The sequence below is a fragment of the Sorex araneus genome, chromosome 4 (genome assembly GCF_027595985.1).
Source record: "Sorex araneus isolate mSorAra2 chromosome 4, mSorAra2.pri, whole genome shotgun sequence".
NCBI lineage: Eukaryota > Metazoa > Chordata > Mammalia > Eulipotyphla > Soricidae > Sorex > Sorex araneus.
Window position 1 is genome coordinate 113,254,373 of NC_073305.1, and position 23,954 is coordinate 113,278,326.

Below are 23,954 nucleotides of genomic sequence, written 5' to 3' on the forward strand. Positions count from 1 at the left end.
GTTAAGTTTAGACTCCAGTTGTGGAGACAGAGTTCTGGTTATTTCATGGGTAATGTGAGGCATTAGAGAGTTGTGACTTTGCTGACCCACAAGACAAAAAGAAGCATGCTATGGATCATAAAAGACAGAGCTACCTGTGAAGAGTGATTGCTAATGCCTGCTTGTCAGAAAAAAAAGCCAATCCACTAAGATTAACCAGTAACTGGCTTCCTTAGGAGCCAGTTACTGGTCTGTCGCTTTCCTCTTAAAGACAGAGAATAGTCTATTAGGTATGTTCATAGTAGTAATAGTAAAGAGTGGAAGTGTTGAAAGTTCCTATTTTAGGAATATAGGCAGGAATTCAGGGAAGGGAATAGAATTAGTCCTATGTTTACTTCTTATTATTGCTATGATTTGATTTTTGTTTGCTTGTTTGTTTCTGTGAGTCAATAGACTGATGCTAGTAAATAGGACTTGAAATTGCTCAAGAGATTTTCAGGACAGGATAACTACATAAAAGTCAGGAAGAAAATTTATGCAACCTGAGAATAGGCCTCTTACCTGCCCTGTTTGACAAAAGACAAGCAAATACACACTCTCCACTCCCAGATATTGGACCTCTCTCAGATTCTGCATCTTGCTTTTGCAGTATCAAAGAATTATCCTATCTCACTTTCAGTTGTTGTTTATAACGTTGCTATAAGAGCAAAGATCCTTGTTTCATCTGAAGAATTCACTCATTTTTACCAGTGAAAAGATTTCGTTTGTCATTCTGATTGCTTTTGTCTTTAGTTTCTTGAAAGGATGATAACTTCTATTTAAACTGCTAGAAACATTCCCTAATCTTGAAATGAATTACCATTTTTAAATCACATCCTTCCACTGACAATTCATTATACTATGTTGTAAATCCCAAGGACAAGCTTTCTCTCCTCGAATGCAGAATTAGAGGGATAGAAAAAGTTTTATCTAAAGTGTTAATCTCAACACTATCAGTAAACTGGATAGGTCCCATTCCTCAGAGGTCATCATAGGTAGTTAACTCCAACCCAACCAACCTCAGTTCACTGATTCAATTATTTAATGGAAAATTTGATAAGAGGAGGTAGGTCAGAGGTGTTTGAGAAGATAATTGGAAATTGTGTACTGTGCTTCAAGGTGGATTTCAAATTAGCATATAAACAGTATGTTATTTCTAAACCTAATGGCTACGGCTTTGTTTCTACCTTGTATTGTGTTGTTGTTATTGTTACAAAAAAACCCACCCAGAAGGTATAAAATCTTGAATTTGGCTTTTTGAGATGAGAAGTATATAAATTGGAGAAAGACCAAGAAGAATCAATAGAAGCACCTGGACCCACTTCATGAAGTTGACACAGTAGCAGGTCATTCTGGGTCAGAAATAGAAGATGGTCTTTGCACTTGGGGCATCTGGGCAAAGTAAAAAAAGCGGAGTAAAAATGTACACACCATTCTCAAAAAGCAATTAATTGAAGGAATCCCTTGAGACTGGATTTGTGAAGTACAATGCCTACAGATCCAGACAGGAGCTGTAAATGAATGAGACAGGCAAGCATACAAAGAACAAAAGACAAGGAAAAGGTGGAGCCCCCAGGGAACTTGTGCCCTGTGTGAAAAGACAAAGGCCGCAGTCAGGACACAAAGGAAACCATCTTGTCTGAATTAATCAGATAAGCATAAATCAAACTGATAAAAAATTTGGAAATTTATTAATAATATGATAACTCTCATATGTATAGGAGAGATCTAGCAAATCTGAGAATTTTACCTATCTGGCTCAAAAGACTACACTTAAATAAACAGTTTAACCTGAGCAAAGTGAAAAAAAAAGATAGACTTAGTGAGGTTATCAAGGAAATAAATTAAGACATGCCAGATTTAAGTTCTGCCTGTATCATTAAAAAGATAAGAGATTATTTTTTTCTCTGTAGAGTGGGAAGACTCTCTTACAGAGAAAGTTCTAAGTATAGGTATTTTTTTCAAAGCCAACCTCCAGACTTCTGTCCTACAGTTAGAGTCCCTCCCATAAAATTAATGTTTTGCCAAAGACAAACTTTGTTGTGGTAGATTTTTTGTTTCCCCTGACCCTGAACGAGCCTCTAATGCGGCACCATTGGAAAGGATGTGTAAAGAGAGACGTTACTGAGACCGCTTAAAAAATTCGACGATCAACGGGATGGTGATGATGATGACACACTCAGCCTTCACTGTTGTCAGATGAGGTTATGAACCCAGGTATTTAGATATTTATTAAAGTTATTTAAGTACAATTTTTTGTGAAACACCTGTATTTAATGGAAAAAAAAGAGAAAGAGGGATAAAAGAAAGAGGAAGGTGTGTCTTTTTGGTGATGGGAAGACCTTGAAATTCTGGTGGTGGGTATGGTATATAGAGACGTTAAAGTATAATCCTTAGATTCTAATTTACCAAATAGCAAATTATAACCCAATACAAAAGGAACAAATTAACTTACATATATCCTCTTGTTCTAGTTTGTTTCTTTGATTCCAAAATATCCTATCTATAGACCACCTCAATCTAATTTTACCTTATCTTACATATATTTTAAATAAAATATTGCTTCAAATTAAAAAAAGAATTATTCCAGCCCTGCATCCCAGCCTGCTCCTCGGACCCTGAGCACCCCACCCTCCAGCTGTCGCCCTAGTGGCCGGCATGCCGCCCCCAAGCACCACAGCCATTCTCTCTTCCTGCACAGGTGTGTGCTATTGTGGGGAAAGAGGCATGGCCTAATCACCAGGGGTGTGGCCTAGGCAAATTGGGCGTGGCCTCTTTTCAGCCGCAGGTATTCTCCTAAAACCCATCAATATGTTGTTTCATCTCAACCTTCATTACCTTTGTCATGTCCAAAAGTGAAATCCTAGCTATCTGTAAACAGTAGGACAGTAAAACGCAAGACTTCACATGAGGATTAAAAGAACATCTGAGTGGGAGGCCGTATTCTAGAAGGGGAAAATAAAAAGGGAAACACCATTGAGTGAGCCATCCAGAATCTTTTTTTGCAACAAGAGAGAACAAGGATACTGATCTTGAAGGTCCCTCTTCATACTACCACAACAACATGAAGAAACAGCGCAAATCCCCACCACAAGTAGAGGATGATGAAAGGAATCCAAAAACCTCAATAGGCGTTTCCTGCAAACTTGAGCTCTCTGATAAAGAATTCAGAGTTGAAATCCTCAAGATGTTCAATGAACTCAATGGAAAGATTGACAACTTAAAGGAGGACCTGACAGAAACAGTACATGAGACAACTGAGAAAATACAGGAAGAAATGAGAGCAAAAATAAAAATCCTCATGGTTGTTTTGATCTGCATCTCTTTGACGACTAGTGATGTAGAGCACTTTTTCATGTGCCTTTTGGCCATTCGTATCTCTTCCTTGGTAAAGTTTCTGTTCATTTCTTCGCCCCATTTTTTGATGGGGTTGGATGTTTTCTTCTTGTAGAGTTCAACCAGTGCTTTATATACCCTTGATATCAACCCCTTATCTGATGGGTATTGTGTAAATATCCTTTCCCATTCTGTAGATAGTCTTTGTATTCTGGTCACTGTATCTTTTGCGGTGCAGAAGCTTTTTAGTTTAATGTAGTCCCATTTGTTGATCTCTGTTTTTACTAGATTGCTTAGTTCCGTGTCATCTTTGAAGATACCTTTATCTTCAATATCGTAGAGGGTTTTGCCGACCTTGTCTTCAATGTACCTTATGGGATACCACCTCACACCACAGAGATTAGCACACATCCAAAAGAACAAAAGCAACCGCTGTTGGAGAGGATGTGGGGAGAAAGGGACCCTTCTACACTGCTGGTAGGAATGCCGGCTAGTTCAGCCCTTTTGGAAAACAGTATGGACGATTCTCAAAAAACTAGAGGTTGAGCTCCCATTTGACCCAGCAATACCACTGCTGGGAATATATCCCAGAAAAGCCAAAAAGTATAGTCGAAGTGACATATGCACTTATATGTTCACCGCTGCACTGTTTACAATAGCCAGAATCTGGAAAAAACCCGAGTGCCCTAGAACAGATGACTGGTTGAAGAAACTCTGGTACATCTATACAATGGAATACTATGCAGCTGTTAGAAAAAATGAGGTCATGACGTTTGCATATAAGTGGATCAGCATGGAAAGTATCATGCTAAGTGAAATGAGTCAGAAAGAGAGAGACAGACATAGAAAGATTGCACTCATCTGTGGAATATAGAATAATAGACTATAAGACTAACGCCCAACAATAGTAGAAATAAGTACCAGGAGAATGTTTCCATGGCTTGGAGGCTGGTCTCTCATTCTGGGTAACTCAGGGAAGGGACCACCAAGTAAAATGTGGTTGGAGGTCATGTGGGGGAAGGGTGAGGCGGGTGGAATACAGACTAGAAACTGAACACAATGGCCACTCAACACCTCTATTGCAAACCACAACACCTAATCAGAGAGAGAGAACAAAAGGGAATTCCCTGCCATAGTGGCAGGGTGGGGTGGGGGGGACGGGTCTGGGGAGGGGGGGAGGGATGTTAGGTTTACGGGTGGTGGAGAATGGGCACTGGTGAAGGGATGGGTTATTGAACTTTGTATGGGGGAAGCATGAGCACAAAGATGTATGGATCTGTAACTGTACCCTCACAATGACTCTCTAATTAAAAATAAACTAATTAAAAAAAAATAAATAAAAATCCTACAAAAAATATGAAGAATTAAAAAACTTCAATCAAAAACTCTGTGGCTGCCCTCAACAATAGAATGATTGCAGCAGAAGACAGAATCAGTGTGCTTGAAGATGAGCTACAAGAAGCCTACAGGCAACAACAAACAATGGGAAGAAACCTCAAAATAGCTCCAGGGTGACTCAGAGCCCTAGAAGATATTTCAAGAGGAACAACATTAGAATCATTGGAGTAACAGAAGGACAGGGAACCAACCTTAATGAAAAAGCAACTGTCAAACAAATCATTGCTGAAAAGTTACCAGAGCTGGAGAATGCAGGCATCCAGATTTAAGGCTCCCGAAGGGTGCTAGCCAAAAGAGACCCTAACAGAAAAACCCCAAGACATATCATAGTTACAGTGATGGACATTATGGATAGAGACACAATACTGCAAGCAGCAAGGTTGAAGAAGGAAATTGCATACAAAGGGGCACCCCTTAAATTCACAGCAGACCCATCAGAGCAAACCCTCCAAGCCTGAAGGCAGTGGTGGGATATAGTGAAAAAACTCAATGAAATGAATGCTTCACCAAGAATAACTTTATCCGGCTAAACTCTCATTAAAACTCAAAGGAATGATACACTATTTTTGTGGATAAACAACAGCTCAGGAACTTCATAGACTCAAAACCAAACCTGAAAGAAGGGCTAAAGGGGCTAGCCCTTTAGACAAGAAGACAAGAAGAACCTGTACAAGCACAACAAACCCTTACACAAAGATGGCGCAAAATCCCATAACAATAATCTCTCTTAATGTCAATGGTCTAAATTCACCAATTAAGAGACACAGAGTGGCAAAATGGATTCAGAGACTGAACCCAACGTTTTGCTGCCTGCAAGAAACGCATCTGAATAACCAGAACAAACACAGACTCAAAGTCAAAGGATGGAAAACAATCCTGCAAGCAAACCTCTCTCAAAAAAGCTGGGCTGGCCTTACTAGTATCGGACAACATAGATTTCAGGTTGAAAAATATTAGAAAGGATAGGGAAGGCCATTTTTTATTAATCAAGGGATATGTACAGCAGGAAGAAATCACACTCCTAAACATGTACGCACCCAATGAGGGACCAGCCAAATTCCTACAACTGCTAACAGACCTTAAGAAGGACATCTCAAGCAACACGATAGTAATTGGAGACTTCAACATTGCCCTGTCACCCCTGGATAGGTCAAGAAGATTAAAACCCACCAAGGAAATACTGGCTTTGAAGGAAGAAATAGAAGAGATAGGGCTAATAGATTTACACAGGGCTTTATATCTCAAAAAATGGGGATACACATTCTTTTCCAGTGCACCTGGAACATTTTCCAGAATAGACCATGTGCTGGGCCACACAACATACCTCAACAGAATCAGGAAGACAGACATTGTATCAGCTATCTTTTCAGACCATGATGCACTGAAGATAGAAATTAATCACATACAGATGCAGAAAACCAAATCAAACACTTGGAAATTAAACAATTCGATGTTGAACAATGAATGGGTCAGGAAGGAAATCAAGGAAGAAATCAAAAGGTACCTGGAAACAAATGAGAATGAAGACACAAGCTACCAGAACCTGTGGGACGCAGCTAAAGCCGTGTTAAGGGGAAAATTTATAGCTCTCCAAGCATTCCTCAGGAAGGAAGAAAGGGCCCACATAAATAACATGACTTCACAGCTTAAGATTTTAGAAAAGGACCAACAAAAGGAGCCCACACCAGGCAGAAGAAAAGAGATAATAAAACTTAGGGCAGAAATCAATGACATGGAAAACCAAAAGACAATCCGAAAGATCAATGAAACAAAGAGCTGGTTCTTCAAGAAAGTAAACAAGATTGATAAACCATTAGCAAGACTCACAAAGAGAGAGAGAACCCTTGTAAGCAGAATCAGAAATGAAAAGGGGGACATCACAACAGAAACCAAAGAAATTCAAAAGATTATCAGAGACTACTCTGAAAAGCTGTACGCCACAAAACAAGAGAACCTAAAAGAAATGGATAAACTCCTGGATTCCTACAATCTCCCAAGGCTGAATCAAGAAGACCAGGAATACCTGAGTAGTCCTATTAATATCAAGGAAATTGAAACTGTAATAAAAAGTCTTCCCAAAAACAAAAGCCCAGGTCCAGATGAATTCACTAGAGAATTCTTCCAAACATTTAAAGAGGACCTGTTGCCAGTTCTTCTCAAGCTTTTCCAGAAAATTGAAAAAAAGAAACCTTCCCAAACAGTTTCTATGAGGCTCATATCTCTCTAATACCAAAAGCAAAAAAACACACCACAAAAAAAGAAAACTATAGGCCAATATCCCTGATAAACATGGATGCAAAGATTCTCAACAAAATATTAGCAAACAGAATTCAACATCTCATCAAAAAGATCATACACCATGACCAAGTGGGATTCATCCCGGGGATGCAAGGATGGTTTAACATTCGGAAATCAATCAACATAATCCATCATATCATCAAAGAAAAGATAAGAACCATAAGATCATATCAATATATGCAGAGAAAGCATTTGACAAGATTCAGCATCCATTTATGATGAAAACTCTCGCCAAAATGGGTATATAAGGGACTTTCCTCAATATAGTCAAAGCCGTTTATCACAAGCCTATAGCAAACATCATCCTCAATAGAGAAAAACTAAGAGCCTTCCCTCTGAGAACAGGGATGAGACAAGGATGCACACTCTCTCCTCTCCTGTTCAATATAGTACTAGAATTACTTGCAATAGCGGTCAGGCAGGAAAAAGGTATTAAAGGCATTCAGGTAGGAAAGGAAGAAATCAAACTCTCACTGTTTGCAGATGATATGATACTATACTTAGAGAACCCTAAAACCTCTACCAAGAAACTCTTAGAAACAATTGACTTGTATAGTAAGGTTGCAGGCTATAAAATCAACACCCAAAAGTCCGTGGCTTTCCTATACACAAATAATGAGAGAGAAGAAAGTGACATGATAAAAGCAATCCCGTTCACAATTGTTCCTCAAACAATCAAATACCTTGGAATCAATGTAACTAAGGAGGTAAGGGACTTGTATAATGAAAACTACAAAATGCTACTTCAGGAAATAAAAGAAGACACAAGGAAATGGAAAGATATCCCCTGCTCATGGATTGGAAGAATTAATATTATCAAAATGGCAATACTCACCAAAGTGTTGTACAATTCAATGTGATCCTTATAGGGATACCCTTGACATTCTTCAAAGAAATGGAGCAAGAGCTCCTGAAATTCACATAAAGCAATAAGCCTCCACGAATAGCTAAAGCAATTCTTGGGGGAAAAAATGGGAGGAATCAACCTCCCCAACTTCAAACTCTACTACAAAGTGGTAGTAATTAAAACAACATGGTACTGGAACAGGGTTATTCCTGGTTCTCTCAGGCCTGATGAGGCTTAGGGGACCATGTGGGGTGCTAGAGATCAAGCCTGAGTCTGCCATGTTCAAGGCAAGTGCCCTACCCACTATACTAAATCCCTAAAGAGGCTTTTCTTGTTTCACCTCATGCAGCCAGCTTTGTCATGTGCAATGGACAAGAATGTGTACTTGCCTTCCTTGAGGGCCCTGTAATTTCTAATTAATCTATATTATTCCAGTTCCTCATTTAGGGCTTTTTCCTTTATGGATACTCTGTTTAGTCAGTCTGTCCAATAACAAGAGTGGGATTAGAGTCTTCTCTTATTACTGTGTTATCATTGATATATATCTTCTCAGATCTATTTACAGCAGCTTTAAAACCTTTGCTGCCCTGGTACATTTATGTTGGTGAGAATTTACTCCCATGTGTAATTGAACCTTTAACCTGTATGTAATAGCCTTTCATGTCCTATTTTTAACCTTCTTTTTCCTATTTGTTTGTACTTTGGGCCATAAATAGCAGTGTTCAGGGATGACTCCTGGTTGTGCTTACAAATAATTTTTGGAAGTGGTAAGTGGACCATATGCAGTGCCAAAGATTGAATCAAGGTTGGCTGCATGCAAGTCAAGTGCCTTATATGCTGTATTATCTCTCCAGCCACATTCATTGCTTTATTCAGTTTGAATCCCATTTGATCTCATATAAGTATGCATTTTCTTTTCTTTTCAGTCATCATTAGCCTATATTATTATTTCCTAAACTTTCACTCTAAAGTTTTATGTTAACTACTTAATGCAATTTTTTAATTTTCATCCTCACAGGTTTCACCAGATGCTTGCTTGGTGAAAGCAAATTGAGCAAAACTCAGAATACAAACCTTTATTCCAATATAGTATTAGTCATTTGATATGATCAAGTTTTATAGTTCCTTTGGGCTAGGCTCAATACATTTAAGAAATAATAGTTTCTTGGTGATTTTATCTTTCTTTTTCTCATTCTACAGTTAAACAAAAACTTTTGTAGACAAGGATAAATAGTCAAGAAAAACTTTGCTTAAGGCTCTTGCACTTGGGAGGCCAAGACTCAGCATAAACTTAGTTTCCTGAAACACAGAGTAGGAGAATTTCAAAGCATCAGGGTTAGAGGGAGAAAACACAGAACATCGACTATTTATACCTGAAAAATAGACTTCACCCCACAGATAAAGGAAACTTTTTCATGTAATAGAGATAGTTCTATGACTTGGAACAAAGTGCTTGAAGCAGCTAGGCTTACAGAAAGTGGGAGACAAAAATGCTTTCTAGCTGATTTTTACATTTCAGAGATGGCTCCTAAATAAGTCCCCAGAAAAGACATTCTATATTGTAAAAGTGTCAAGTAGAATTTTTAGATGTTTTTCATATACTCCAAACTCCACACAACTTTACAAATGTAAGTTTTTTAAGTAAATGTTGTAAAGTAATGGTTGTCAAGGGTCTAGAATCAGGACGAGGCCAGCTAAGCTTTAGTTAGTTCGAGGGCCATCTTGGTCACCATCTTCACTCTAACAATATGGGAATGTGGCCAGTATGTGGCTTGTATCATCTGGTGCCTGGGATCTCCTGGTGACTGGGATGATATGCATCTCTGTTATCTTTCTCCCTGGAGACATCCCTTGTCTGCTTGGTCACGTTCATCTTCCTAGCCTTTGTGGCTAAAGTGTACAGCAGACATGACTTGTGATCTAGTCTTTCTCTTAGCCTGCTGAAATTCTAAAGTGGTGTTTCTCAAGGGCAATTCTCCTATGTCCCCATTAAGGAGTGAGGGAGGAATGGAATCGGCATAAATAAGAAGGTGTTCTATGACTCAAACATGAACAAGGACAAAATACTTTAGTTTTATATTTTTTCCGATGTAGTTAAATTTTTTCATTTACACTAGGCAGATATTTGAGGAAGGTGAGTGGAACACCCATGAGTGATGCTTACTTCCATCGCCTCTATTCCCTCTTCTTTTCTTCCACCATTGCTACTTTTGTCTTCCTTCTTCCTACCATACTTTGAGACTGACAGGCTTCTCTTCGCTGTTTCCTCCTTGATGTCATCATTTTCCCATAGAACCCTGGGTATATCCTACACTGAGAAATGGGTTGTCCTTAGAGACATAGTTAAATTCTTATAGACATTAGAGCTTGGAAGTTTAGAAAAAAACTCTGTTTTGTCATCAAATGTATTGGTTTTTCCTGGAATCAAACTTGAAGCTTGGCCCAAGAACAAAGAAGGCAATGGAACAATACAATTTACAAAGAAAGTTAAAATGCATTAGCTTACTTCTTGCAAGTGTAATTTTCTGTTGCAACATTCTACTTGTATTTTAAAAAATTACTGGTGTGAAAAACTGAAAATTTAAGGAAAGTATATATAAAGAAATTTAAGTAAGATTAATAAGGTAGAATAAGAAAATAAAGCATAGTTAGATAAACAGATTCACATTTTTCAGGTGAATAAGGTAAGATTTTAAATACAAAAGAGTATTTACTATATCGGAGGAGTGGAAACTCCCTATAAGAGTTTAAAATTTCATTTTGAGTAGCTTTAAGAGGCATAAATTGTCATTTGTGTCCCTCAGTTTGTGAGTAAACTCTGGTTTTAATTCTGTGGAATCTATATGTCCTAACAGGACAATATATAATGAAACATGGCGAAAAAAAGTGGATTCATCCAAGCATCTAGAAAATAAAATCCTAAATGTGAACATTAGATAGCTTAATATCAAACGTTCCCTTTTTCTTCAGTGCTTTGCGTTTTACTCCTTACCCACATCCATATTTTTTCTCCAAAGTTCAGTCTTTAGATAATCAAGGTAAATGCACAACTTTTCTCTCTTTTTCTCTCTGTAATCCCTCCCCCTCTCTAGATGTATCCAATTTTCAGAAATGTGCTTTTGACGGAGTACAGACCTATCTACACATGTGGAATTTCATGAGATAAATATTGTGATGTAAAGCCTCCTGATGCAAATTTCTTAGATAGCCATATACTGAATATGTGAGGCTCTTTATCTGTACAGTGCAGTTATTCCCACAACATATCTCTTTGAAATGCCTTTTAATGTACAGGGATCAATAAAAAGTGAATCAGTACTTTTATTTAAATGTCATCTCATAAAGACAAGTAATATTGATAACCTATTTTGATGCATTTCAGATGGCAAAGCATTCTCTCCATCCCTTTTATAACCTGAGGGAGTCTTTACATTAATTTTCTCCAAAGTTATTTATCATCCATTGGAAAAAAGGTACATGGAGAAACTATTTTGTAATAGGAAAAACACTTTTCAATGTTCAAAAAAAGCAGGTTGTTTTACTCTACACTGCCTTATTTTCTTTTCAAAACATTATTTCTTGGTCTTTGAATTCCATCACCTTTGGTCTGTCTGTGGGACAAGTTGGGTAGAGACAGGAATACATGTTGGGGCTGGAGTGATAGCACAGCGGGTAGGGCGTTTGCCTTGCACGCGGCCAACCCGGGTTCGAATCCCAGCATCCCATATGGTCCCCTGAGCACTGCCAGGGGTAATTCCTGAGTGCAGAGCCAGGAGTAACCCCTGTGCATCGCCAGGTGTGACCCAAAAAGCAAAAAAAAAAAAAAAAAAAAAAAAAAAAAAAAAAAAGGAATACATGTTGGAAGGCAAGTGTAATGGCTTAGGTGGAGAAGTGAAACGTCTAGAAATTCTATGCTTTATTTTCTCTTTTTTTCTGATGACTTTTTAAAAAAAATAACTGGCCATGAAAACTGATTTTCACTCATGGTATTTTGTATTTTTAGATCAACCAGGGTGAGGGACAATGAAGCAATATAACAAAGGCAGCAATCATGAAAATATCTTCAACACTCAGCTTACCCTTATTTGCATTTTGAAAACATCTGCCCACAGTGTTTCTTTCTACTGATCAGAGGCATATCTAATCAATGTTTTGCATGTCATACGGACGATTTAATTATATGAGAACTTACAAATTAAAAACTCTTCTTTTTTACAATGGTTGACATAATATACAAGAAAGGTGGAATCCTGCTGTTCTATAAATCCAAAGAAAGTTTAATTTTTTTCTCCTTTTCTCCCTCCCCGCTTTCATTTCTTCATTTCGCTCCTTCTGCTATGGTTGAAATGAGGGAGCCTTGTCATTAATCTAAAATAGCTTTAAATTTTTGTTCTCTAAACACTAGATATTTAGTACAGTTAGTTTTCAAAATCCTTTAGATTTTATTTCTGGTAAGTAGCTGTGGTATTTTTTCCCTTGTTTTATTCCTGGGATTTGGAGATATTGATGGAACATAAAGGAGTTATTAAATTAAAAGTGTCTATAATTATCTTTTAACTACCATTTATAAGAAATTGAATCAATTTATCATTGTGTTTTGAAAAATATCAAAGCACTGTGTAATAAATAGTCTAATTTGTTTGGCATTGCAAATAGAAGTCTTCATCATAGGCAAGGCCAAACAAACTTCTGACTATTACTTGTGATCTATTGTACATAACAATCGAATGCAGGTCTATTCAAACTCTGCTGAATAATTGGTGATAGTTGATGTCAATGGAAAGAGTATAGCTTCAATTGTGAACAGTTTAATTTTGTAAAAGTCCATATCCTCTCCCAATATTCAAGAAACTGGATAATCTGGTTTATAGTATGGGCTATAGCTGACAGAATGACCTCCGTGTGTATGTATTTGGTTCTGTTCCGAGGGACAAGAGACATGAGGAAGCCTGAGATTGAGTTAAAAGACTCAACAGAATTACTTCTTTGTACTTCTAATGCCATTTTGTTCAGCATTTTTCATTATAATGTTCACAAGAAAAAAAAGTTGTTCCTTGACAGGTTGACTGTGTGAACTTTACACTCTTCTGGTCATTGTGGATTTTCTTGGTACTCCTATTTTTTCTCAGAGCACAAAGGTGTTCAGATTAGGTGAATTAGCCTGTGCTAGTCTAAATACTAGATTTTAGAGTTTCTCCCAGAACTGCTGGCATAGACTTCAGCCACTTATGACCCTGAACTGGGGTAAACAGTTTGCAAAATAAATGAACTGGTGGATACAAATGATTGCTTAATCAAATGGGACTACACTAAACTGAGAAACTTCTGCACTTCAAAAGAAATGGTGTCCAATATGTAGAGACAGCCTACAGAATGAGAAAAATTATTTACCCAATACTCATCAGTTAAGGGATTAATATTCAAGATATATAAGGCACTAGTAGAACTTTATAAAAAAAACTCTCAACCCCATCAGGAAATGAGGAAAGGAAATGAACAGAAACTTCCTCAAAGAAGAAATACAAATGATCAAAGGGCACATGAAAAAATGCTCTGCATCACTAATCATCAGGGATATGCAAATTAAAACAACAATGAGACATCACTTTACACCTTAGAGACTGGCACACATCAAAAAGAATAAAAACTACCAGTGCCTGGGTGGATGTGGGGAGAAAGGGAGTCATCCATGTTGGGGGAATGCCAACTGAGCCAGCCTTTTTGGAAAACAATATGGGAATTCCTCTGAAAGCTAGAAATTGAACTTCCATATGACTCAGCAATACCACTTCTTAGAATATGCCCCCAAGGTGCAAAAACACACACCAGAAATGACATCTGAACTTGTATGTTCATTGTAGCACTGTTCACAATAGCTAGAATTTGTAAACAACTCAAGTGCCTAAGAACAGACAACTGGTTAAAGAAACCATGGCACATTTATATAGCTGTTAGAAAAAAAATGAAGTCGTAAAATTTGCTTATAAATGGATGGACATGGAAAGTATCATGCTGAGTGAAATAAGTCAGAAGGAGAGGGACAGACACAGAATGGCTGTACTCATTTGTGGGATATAAAAAACCATAGTGTGAGACTAACACCCAAGGACAGTAGAAACAAGGGTCAGGAGGATTGGTCCATGGTTGAAAGCCTGTCTCAGGGGCTGGGGAGAAAGCAGTTGGGATACAGAAGGGACCATTATGACAGTGATGGTTTGAAGGGGGATCACTCTGGATAGGAGATATGTGCCAAAAGTATCTGTATTGCAAACCATAATGCCCAAAAGGAGAGAGAGAGAGAGAGAGAGAGAGAGAGAGAGAGAGAGAGAGAGAGAGAGAGAGAGAGAGAGAGAGAGAAAGACAGAGAGACAGAGACAGAGAGACAGAGAGACAGAGAGAAGAGGGGGCATGCCATGCCTACCATCCATAGAGGAGGGAGGCTAGAGGGGGGCAATGGGGGGATGGGAGGAGGTAACTGGGGACACTGACACTGGTGATGTATACTAGTAGAGGGATGGATGTTGAAACATTCTATGACTGGCTATCTCACAGTGATTCAATAAAAAGAAAATAGAAATAAAATTAAATAATCCCTTAAGTGAATGGAAGAATAGTTGATTAAAAGTTTTGCCATTGTTACTAAGGGCTCAGATCAAATAAAAGTTTGTCATTTAAGAGTGAAGCTCATCTGGAAGAATATATAATTTTTCTTCAACAACCTGTTATGAATTCATCAAAGGTATTTTTATTTTTTGCTCCTAGTCTAGTCAAAGAAAATGGAGCAAAGGAATTGATGAGGAAATTTATGTGACATAGCATAAGTGCTATAAAGGAAGGGGAGTAAATGGAGTTAGAAAACTATTTTATTTTAACTTAATTTTATTTTTGTTTTTGGGTGACTCCCAGTGATTCTCAGGGGTTATTCCTGGCTCTGCATTCAGGATTTAGTCCTGGCAGTTCTCAGGGGACCATATGGGATGCCTACTGGTATATTAAGGCTACAGTCTGAAAACCTTTTATTTTATTTTTTTCCAGTCCCACAATCGTTTATTATAAAGATGAACCCAATGCACATGACAGGCTCATCGGTAGGATTTCTGGTAGCGAGCACGGGCTCCAGGGCCACCAAACTTCTTGGATTCGCAGCGCCGGGGATCAGCTACCAGCAGGGTCCAGTCATACAGGATGAGGATGTCTTTGATCTCCTTTTTGGAGGCCTCATCCACATATTTCTGATAGTAGGCAACCAGCGCTTTGGAGATGGACTGGCGGATAGCGTAAATCTGAGCCACATGACCACCACCCTTCACCCGGACTCGGATGTCCACACCGGCGAACCGCTCCTTGCCCAGCAGCAGAACAGGCTCCAGAAGCTTGTACTGCAGCGTGCGCGGCTCGATCATTTCCAAGGGACGCCCGTTCACTTTGATGAGGCCATTGCCCCGTTTGCAGTGCGCCACGGCCGTGGCTGTCTTCTTGCGTCCGAAGACCTGCACGGACTGCAGCGGCCCCTTAGACGGCAGCGAGTGTAGACGAGAGCTCCTCACCGCGCGGTGCTAGAACCGGAAAAGCGGAAAACCTTTTATTTTAAAAGAAGAGCATGATAGGGGTGCAAAAGGAGAGTTTTCATGAGGTCAAAAGCAACTGGAATAGGAGAATTTAAGTGAAAAAGCAGAGAGTTGATAAACAAGAGCAAGTTTATCAAGGAACTTTATTGAAGACCTTGCTGAATCCTCCCTCTTTTCTTGCTCAACTTGACTGATATTATCTAATAATTATGGTTAGGATATTTTTTTTAATATAACTGAAACTTTTTTCACAGTCCTATAAAATGGTCAGAGAATGATAAATGTAACTATCAACTTGAAGAAATTGAGTGCAGCAGTTAAGAGTTTAAGTTCTGAGGTCTGTTTCTAGATTAAGATCATATCTCTTCTTATGAATTGTGTGATTTTGAATAAGTCAGCCTCTCTGAACATAAGGGTTCAGAGAACCCTTATGTTAAATTTTAAAATTAGGATAAGAAGTGTCTACTAAAAATTATTAGAATCAATACACATAGGTACTGACAATAATTTCTGACAGATAGTATCTAATAAATTCTAGTTATAACTATCATTAGTTATAATGATAACATAAATAACTATTTATTATTAGAAATCATAATAACATAGGTCCATAATGGATCCTCAAAACAGAACTGTTTAATTACCTAACTAGTTCACCTTACAGGTGAGGCATCTGAGGGATATTAAGAAATATTAGCATTCTCAAGTCAGGCAGTAGATGAGGGTCTAGACACAAATCTCTAGATTCAATGATATAAGCATGATATTTGGTTTTATATACTTATAAGGAGCCTGCCTGGCCTGTTGACCCCCATCAGAAAGCATAACCCACAGAGACAAAGATGAAACACAGCAGAGAACTCCTCAATGGAACTCTCATGTGTTATCACCATAGTGGGAGACAATCACACACAAGAAAGCAGCAAAAGTAGAGGCCCATGTATGGAAAAACACCCAATGCCTGTTTGTATATATCATGACATCATGACAAAAACAATCCCCTTTCACCAGTTTCGGTGCATTTTCTGTTGTTCATGAAATGAAGGCAGTAGCTAACCAATTTACTGCCCAGACAGTGGGAGAAAAACACATAATTGAAGTTATTGATGGCATTTTAAAGTAAGGGCGATGTCATCACCTACACTTTCAGCTTTTGATTGTTCATAGCCTTTCAGCTAAAATTGGGTGCAAACTGTCCTGCTCTGAAGCAATGAAGCTAATGCTAAGAAAAACTGGTGATTACTTTCTCAATTCTTATGCTTCCAAAGACTATATACACACTTTTTTCTTTTCTGACTAATCACCCTTGGGAGCCAGTGTGACAATACTCAGGCTGGGATATGTGTCAACTCTAAAATTTGTCTTAGTTGATTATTGAGGAACTTAAAATGAGGCTTTAGAAATCATACAGGGTAAATCATGCTAATGAGATTTCCAAACCAATTTTGGGTTCAGGTGGCTCAATTTAGTTCAAATCCCTGTGTGCTTCAAAACCGAAGCTTGGTTTGTAATTTCTCAGCTGTGGTATCAGTCTTCCAACAGAATGCTCAGCATTTATTTTTTGTCAATTTTTTGTTTTGTTTTCTTTTGTGGTTTGTAGTTCTTGCTGTTATTGCTTTCTTTTTTCATTTAAATTAGAATAAAGGCAAGGTAAATTATTTATCATTCACATTTATCATTGTGTTTTGTATTTAGGTCTAGAGATGTAGTCTGTAACCTTTTCTATGCATTAGAATGTATGGGTTAAGATTTAAAAAACAAACAAACAAACAAAGAGAACTTTGATTGTTATTTTTAGAAGGTTCAAATGTAAAGAAGATTGAAAAACCAATGAATTCAGTCTGATTCCCAAACAATATGCACAGAAATCTTTCTCTATGTGATGAGTGACTTTACTTAGCATGGTCATGAGCTTATTAGAAAAGCAGATTTCTCAGTTTTCCCCAGACCCACTGAATAGATTATGCACTTCAATTGAATATAAGACATGTCAAGTACACACAAAAATTTGAGAGTCATTTCTCTTGAGAATTTCCTTCTAAACTCTTTCCTTATAAAGCCAACAATGTAAGCACGTAGATATTGTGCCTAAAGTTTGGTAAGGACATTCCAATTAGACTTCCTTAAGTTTAAGAGCATCCAGATAATCCAAAGATTATCCATTATTTCATGTCACTGTTAACATATAATATTGATTTTTTTAAAAATTAAAGTAAAAATTTTATTTAAAGAATAATTTTAAGTATATCAAATGTAATGAAAACTGGGAGCTCTTTGGCACTATTGCAGCAATGTGGGAAGATGCCATCCTTGACAACATCGACGAGGAATATGATCAACTGGTTCAGCACCTCCATGTCTGTGCGAAGAATGCAGAGAGTGAGAAAGCCACAAACAGACGCCTGTCTTCGGAAACTCTCGAGCTCATTTGTCAACGTAGTTTGGCGTGAGCCTCAGGCAACCACAAGCTAACGTCTGAGCTCACAAAGCTGTGCAGAGATGCGATAAAGGAAGCCCTCAAAGAGAGAAGAGCAGCAGTGTTGGCCAGTGCAGCAGAAGCCAGGAAAAGTATTCACAATGCTCGCCTGTCCTTTGCCAACTACAATACCAAGATGACTGCCCTCCGACGTCCCAGTGGATTTAACCACATCTTCCAGAAAGGCAATGAAGAGGATTATTCCCGACTTCTACTCGGATCTCTTTGACAGCCATGTCCACCTACCCACATACCAAATTCCGCAGGATGAATATGTTGTTCCCAACATTCTCCCTTCTGAAATCTGACACGACATTTCACTGGTAAAGACGCATACAGCACCTGGTCGGGACAAGGTCAGACCCGAACACCTGAAGAATCTGCCGCCAGTACTCATCAATACACTGGCTCGAATCTTCACATATTACCTGTCTGAATGCAAGGTTCTGTCTCAGTGGAAAACCAGTAGGACTGTTTTGTTGTACAAGAAAGGGAGACATCCACGACATCGGCAACTATTGCCCAATCTGCCTGCTGTCTCTGCCTGTCATCTACAAGTTGTTCACTCATGTCATCCTGAATAGAATAGGCAGAACACTAGATGAAGGACAACCATGCAAGCAAGCTGGGTTCTGAAGGGGATTCAGCATGATAGACCTTATCCACACAGTGACCAAACTCATTGAAGTTTTGCGAGAGTTCAAGATGCCGCTCTGTCTGATGTTCATTGACTTAAAGGCCTTCGATTCTGTTGAGACTGAGGTGGTCATTGAAGCCCTGGCCAAACAGGGCATTCAAACTCAGTATATCAAAATCCTCCACTAGCTGTGTTGTGGATTCACCACCAGAATCTCACCATTCTACGAGGAAGTGATCATTGATGTAAAGAGAGGGGTGCAGCATGGTGATACCATTTCACCAAAACTCTTCAGTGCCGCCCTCGAGAAGATCATGGGATGACTGGAATGGGAAGGAATGGGAGTGGAGATAGGCGGTCGGCAATTGCACCACCTCCACTTTGCTGATGACATCGTTCTAATAACACCAAACATTAGCCAAGTGGTACAAATGCTGGCCAACTTCGACCACAAGTGCGGGAAAGTCAGATTGCAGTTGAATCTCAACAAGACTATGTTCATGAAAAATGAACTGGTCCCTGAAGCTCCATTTGCTCTCAATGGAACGAACATCTCCGAATGCAGCAGCTATGTGTACCTGGGTCGAGAAATCAACATGAGGAATGACTTGGTGCCAGAACTGTGTAGGAAGAAGTGAGCAGTGTGGAATGCATTCAAGTGCGTCGAAGAAGTGGTTAAGAGAATAAAGAACCTCCGACTCCAGGCACATCTTTTCGATTCCACCGTTCTTCCTGCACTATCATATGCCTCAAAGACCTGGGCCCTATGCAAACAGGATGAGAATGCTATTAGGGTATCCCAAAGAGGAATCTAAAGAGCTATGCTGGGAATATCATGTCTCACTCAAGTGAGAAAAGGAATCCGGAGTTCTGACCTCTGTTGATGGTCAAAAATCAGGGATGCTGTCTCGTTTGCCAAGGCATCAAAAATCAGATGGGCCGGTCATATAATGTGATTCAGAGACAACCGCTGGACTAGAGCTGTTACCGACTAGATTCCACAGGATGTCAGAAGACCTTGTGGCCTCCCACCAACTAGATGGTCAGATTTCTTCGTCAAATCCCTGAATGAACTATTTGAGGCTCTTCCTGTTCCTGGAGCAAGCAGATATCATTGGGCTGCATTAGCACGTGACAGGAACAAATGGAGACGTTACTGGTGCCCGCTCGAGCAAATCGAAGATCAACGGGAGTACAAGTGATAAAAGTTATATCAAATGTAATGAAAATAGTTATCTGAGATATAAAAAGATGGATGAGTTTTGTTTTTTCATTGTACATATATTTTGTATGTATCAGTGTTCTATAAAATACACATGTGACACACTAATGAGAAGGATATGTTTTAAATAAGGAAATAGTATAGACAAATGTCTATTATTTTTCTTTGGCTTGGTCACAATAGGACAAATTTTTATTGTTGAAATAAAGATACAGATGTCACTTCAACACAGTGGCTCTCAAGCTCTTTTCTCTATTAGGAAAATAAACTGAGCTTCAAAAAAGGGTAAGAAAATAGCTAATTTTAGGAACAGGAGAGATAGTAAAGCAGGCAGGGCACTTGCTTTGCATGAAACTGACTTGGATTTAATCCCCGAATCTATTATAGTCCCCTGAACCTGCCAGGATTCCTGAGTGCAAAGCCAGAAGTAAATTCTAAATAATGCCAGAGATACCCTTCTCCTCCCTCAACAAAACTAAAAAGAAAAAAAGAAAAGAGCTATTTTAGATCATATGGTGATGATCTTCCCATAAGTCCTGAGGAAAATTCCAGAAAATAAAAACTCAGAGAATAAAAGAAGGTTACTATTGAAGGTTGAAATAAGTAACAGAAAATAGTAATACATTTCCTTTTATAGATAAGGCAATGAAATGATAAATATATGTAATACTTTAAGTCTTGAGCTGGAGCAATAGCACAGTGGTAGGGCATTTGCCTTGCATGCAGCCAACCTGGATTTGATTCTTCCGCCCTTCTCGCCCTTCTTGGAGAGCCCAGCAAGCTACAGAGATGGCAAACTAAAGTGGGATGGTGATAACAGACATGATTGGTCACTAGGATCTGGTTGAGCAAGAGGAAGAAGTTGTGAGAAGGTAGAAAGAAGCTTCTGAAGGTAGGAAGTTCTGACATTTAAAAGAGTAACACAGAGTCTCCGGCCGGGGCCGGTGCCGGCTTGAGCTCCACCGAGATTCGACCCGGGTGGCCATGCCTTTGCACAGCCGCTTTGCTGCTGAACAAGCAGGATCCAGAGCCAGCTATATGACTTGGGGTTCCAGCGAGTGCTTGCAGCCAGGTCTCCAAACTGTGAATTAAGCTTTTGCTCCATGCTGCCCCAGGAAGGGAAATGATTCAATTTCCAACTTAAATCTCCCTGGACTTAATTACTAAAATACAGAAATCCTGATGTCTAGTTCCAACAGAAGGTACTAAGTAAATGAAAGGTTAGAATCTGTCTAAATATACTGTCTTTATAATATTAGGAGAAATATAAGTAATATAGTTTGTTCTAATATTTTGACATGATCAATATAAATAATAAGTCATATGATGTCATTTCTACAGAAATGCTGGATTTTAGTCTGATTTACTGTTAGAGACAAACAAGGGTAGAGCCTTACTCTAATTGTTACTGAACAGTCTTTATAAACTAAATTATGTATATAGAACTTACTATTGAAAATGGATGGAAAATTTTATATTTTAATCAAAGACTGAATTATATACTAGCAGAAATATTGCTAAGAAGTTTGGTTGTGGAGAACTGTGTTCTTGTATTAGCTTGGAGATAAGACTCAAATACTTCTGAATCCTCCAGGTTTGGGGGACCCCATCTTCTCTTTACTTCTTTAAATTTAGTTCATTTGTAGTTTCTGCTTCATCTCTTTCCCAGAGACAGGCATAAATAGAAGCGTAAGTGTTGCGTGAACGTTCTGCAATCGGAGGCGCTGAGATAGGAACGCGGAAGAAATAATCACTGATTGGAGGACTAAGGCTCGCTCTGGCTCTTAGCAAAGGCAGAGGGCCTCGTGGACCTCCTTTTATTGATCATGGTACCTCTAAAGGGCGCAATATAGTGACGTCACCAAAGGCATAAAAAAATGTTACAGGGAGAACATTGAGACAATGGAAACATATTGTTTCCTTGTATGGGTAGGCCTATAGCCTCGGGAAAAGAATACAGAACTGAGAAGGGAAAGATACAAACCGAAACTGAAACCTTCTACAGGCACCTGGATTTACATCCCAAAGACAAAGCTGGGCCTGCACCTGAAATCTACAATTTACAATCTCAAAGGTCAGGCCTGGCTAACGCCATCTGCATGTCAAAGACCAGCCAGGCTTCTGTGAGAGAAGGAAAAACTGCTCTTTTCAGTATTCTGAAATTATTTTTCTGAAGGCAGCTTGAAGGGGGAAAATGTTCAGCTTCATCCAAACCAGTCAGGACACACGAGAAGTCTCGCCCATTTTCATGGGTCCCTATGTTCCTGTCCGTAGCACGGTACAGTATACATGGGCTCGCCCTGGTAGCTCAGTCCAGCCCCAACACGTAAGTACTGGAAGTTTTAGAATATCTCTGAAACTCAAGAACACCAGGTAGTCCAACTTCCACTAAGACCTTAAATCTTCTTGAAAAATATTAAGTGCTATATGATAAACTATGATCTCTTAAACTAAGTACTCTGTTTTAAGAGATGGCCCAATTCCAAATATGATAGTTAAAAATAAATCTTAAGTTAGGACTTCATTTAGTTCTTCATTTAATTTTTCTCTTTATAAAAATTCAAACTCATTCAATAGGCATAAAAATAAAGACAATTCTCTGAGAATCTCACACAAGGAATGATGGCTATAAAAAAATTTGATGGATATTTTCCAGATCTCTTTGAGAACTACCATATGCCTTTCTGGATTCATAGAGAGATCGTTTTCTACTGGAAGGTTTACATTATACATGCTGATATGCCATCTGCTTTTTATATTCAGCATCATGTTGTTGAAATACTTTCATATTAGTAAACGATTTTTAATACTCTGTGTGGGTTTGAAGATAATATTTAAAAATATTTAAGCAGAAAATTGAATATAATATTTTAAAATATTTAAGTAGATATAATACAGTTCTAAGATATGTGACTGTTGAGAATTAGAGTATCATAAATGACACAATTTCAGCTTCCTTCCTGAATGACAGCAATCTTCAACAACAGGATATCATGGTTGATGTATGGGTTCATGGATAAGTAGTGAGGCCACATCAGATGCTAGGAAAATTATAACTGTGGGCTTAAGTAAAAATTAATTGTTGAGTGCTGACAGGCCAGGTATTTGCCTTTCACATGACTAACCAGGGTTAAATCCCTGTGCCGCATATAGTCTTTCAAGCTCCAACAGGAGTGCTCCCTGAGTACAGAGCCAGGAGTAAGCCCTGAGCACAGGTGGGGGTGGCCCCCAAGTCAAATGATCAAATAGTAATCGTAATTGAGCTATTAATATTAGGAATTTGAAGTTTTTCTCTCCTTTTATATTCCTGGTACTTATATTTGAGTGGATAAAAATGTACTTTTTAAAAATTTTTTATTGATTCACCGTGAGATATAGTTACAAGCTTTCATGTCCGAGTTATAATCACACAATGATCAAACACCCATCCTTCCACCAGTGCACATTCCTCACGACCAATATCCCTGGTATACCCCTCTTTCCTACCCTCCCCCTGTCTCCATGGCAGACAATATTCCCCATATACTCACTCTACTTTTGGGCATTATAGCTTGAACACAGACATTGAGAGGTCATCATTTGGCCCATTATCTACTTTCGGCATGCATCTCCCATCCTGACATATTCCTCCAGTCATCATTTTCTTAGTGATCCCTTCTCTATTCCATCTGCCTTCTCTCCTCTGCTCATGAAGCAGTCTTCCAGCTATGGGGCAATCCTCCTGGCCCTTGTATCTACTGTTCTTGGGTGTCAGCCTCATCTGATAAAAATATACTATTATTTTGGATATGCTTTTAGGTTTGGTTGGTTTTGGGTCTTACCTGATGGTGCTTCTGACACTGCTTGGGGCTCTCTTCTGACAGTCTTCACAAATATAACGAGTCTCATGACTACAAATATTTAGCTCATTTATTTTTTAGTGACTGTCAGATGAATTTACCCGTAGTCCTTGGAGATCTAAAGATCAAATTTCTTATCATGGTGAAAATTCCTTACCACATTGGGTTTTCTTCTGTTTTCCTTGGAAAGAAAGTTTCAAATTGTGAGTTCACCTTCTCACATATGCTGGGAATATGGTTCAATTCCCAGCATCCCATATGGTCCCTTGAGCACCGCCAGGGGTGATTTCTGAATCAGCCTTTGCCCACAGAAAT

General features: G+C 38.7%; 1 protein-coding gene across 1 annotated transcript in view; it reads right to left on the minus strand.

Moving 5' to 3' along the window:
• Positions 1 to 14,918: 14,918 nt before the first annotated feature.
• Positions 14,919 to 23,954, minus strand: part of LOC101541859 (40S ribosomal protein S16-like) — a 118,979-nt gene continuing 109,943 nt past the window's right edge. Inside the window, exon 2 of the mRNA XM_055136711.1 lies at positions 14,919 to 15,453. Coding sequence (XP_054992686.1) covers positions 14,980 to 15,453 — 474 coding nt within the window. The 3' untranslated portion in view covers positions 14,919 to 14,979. The remainder of the gene's footprint in view (positions 15,454 to 23,954) is intronic.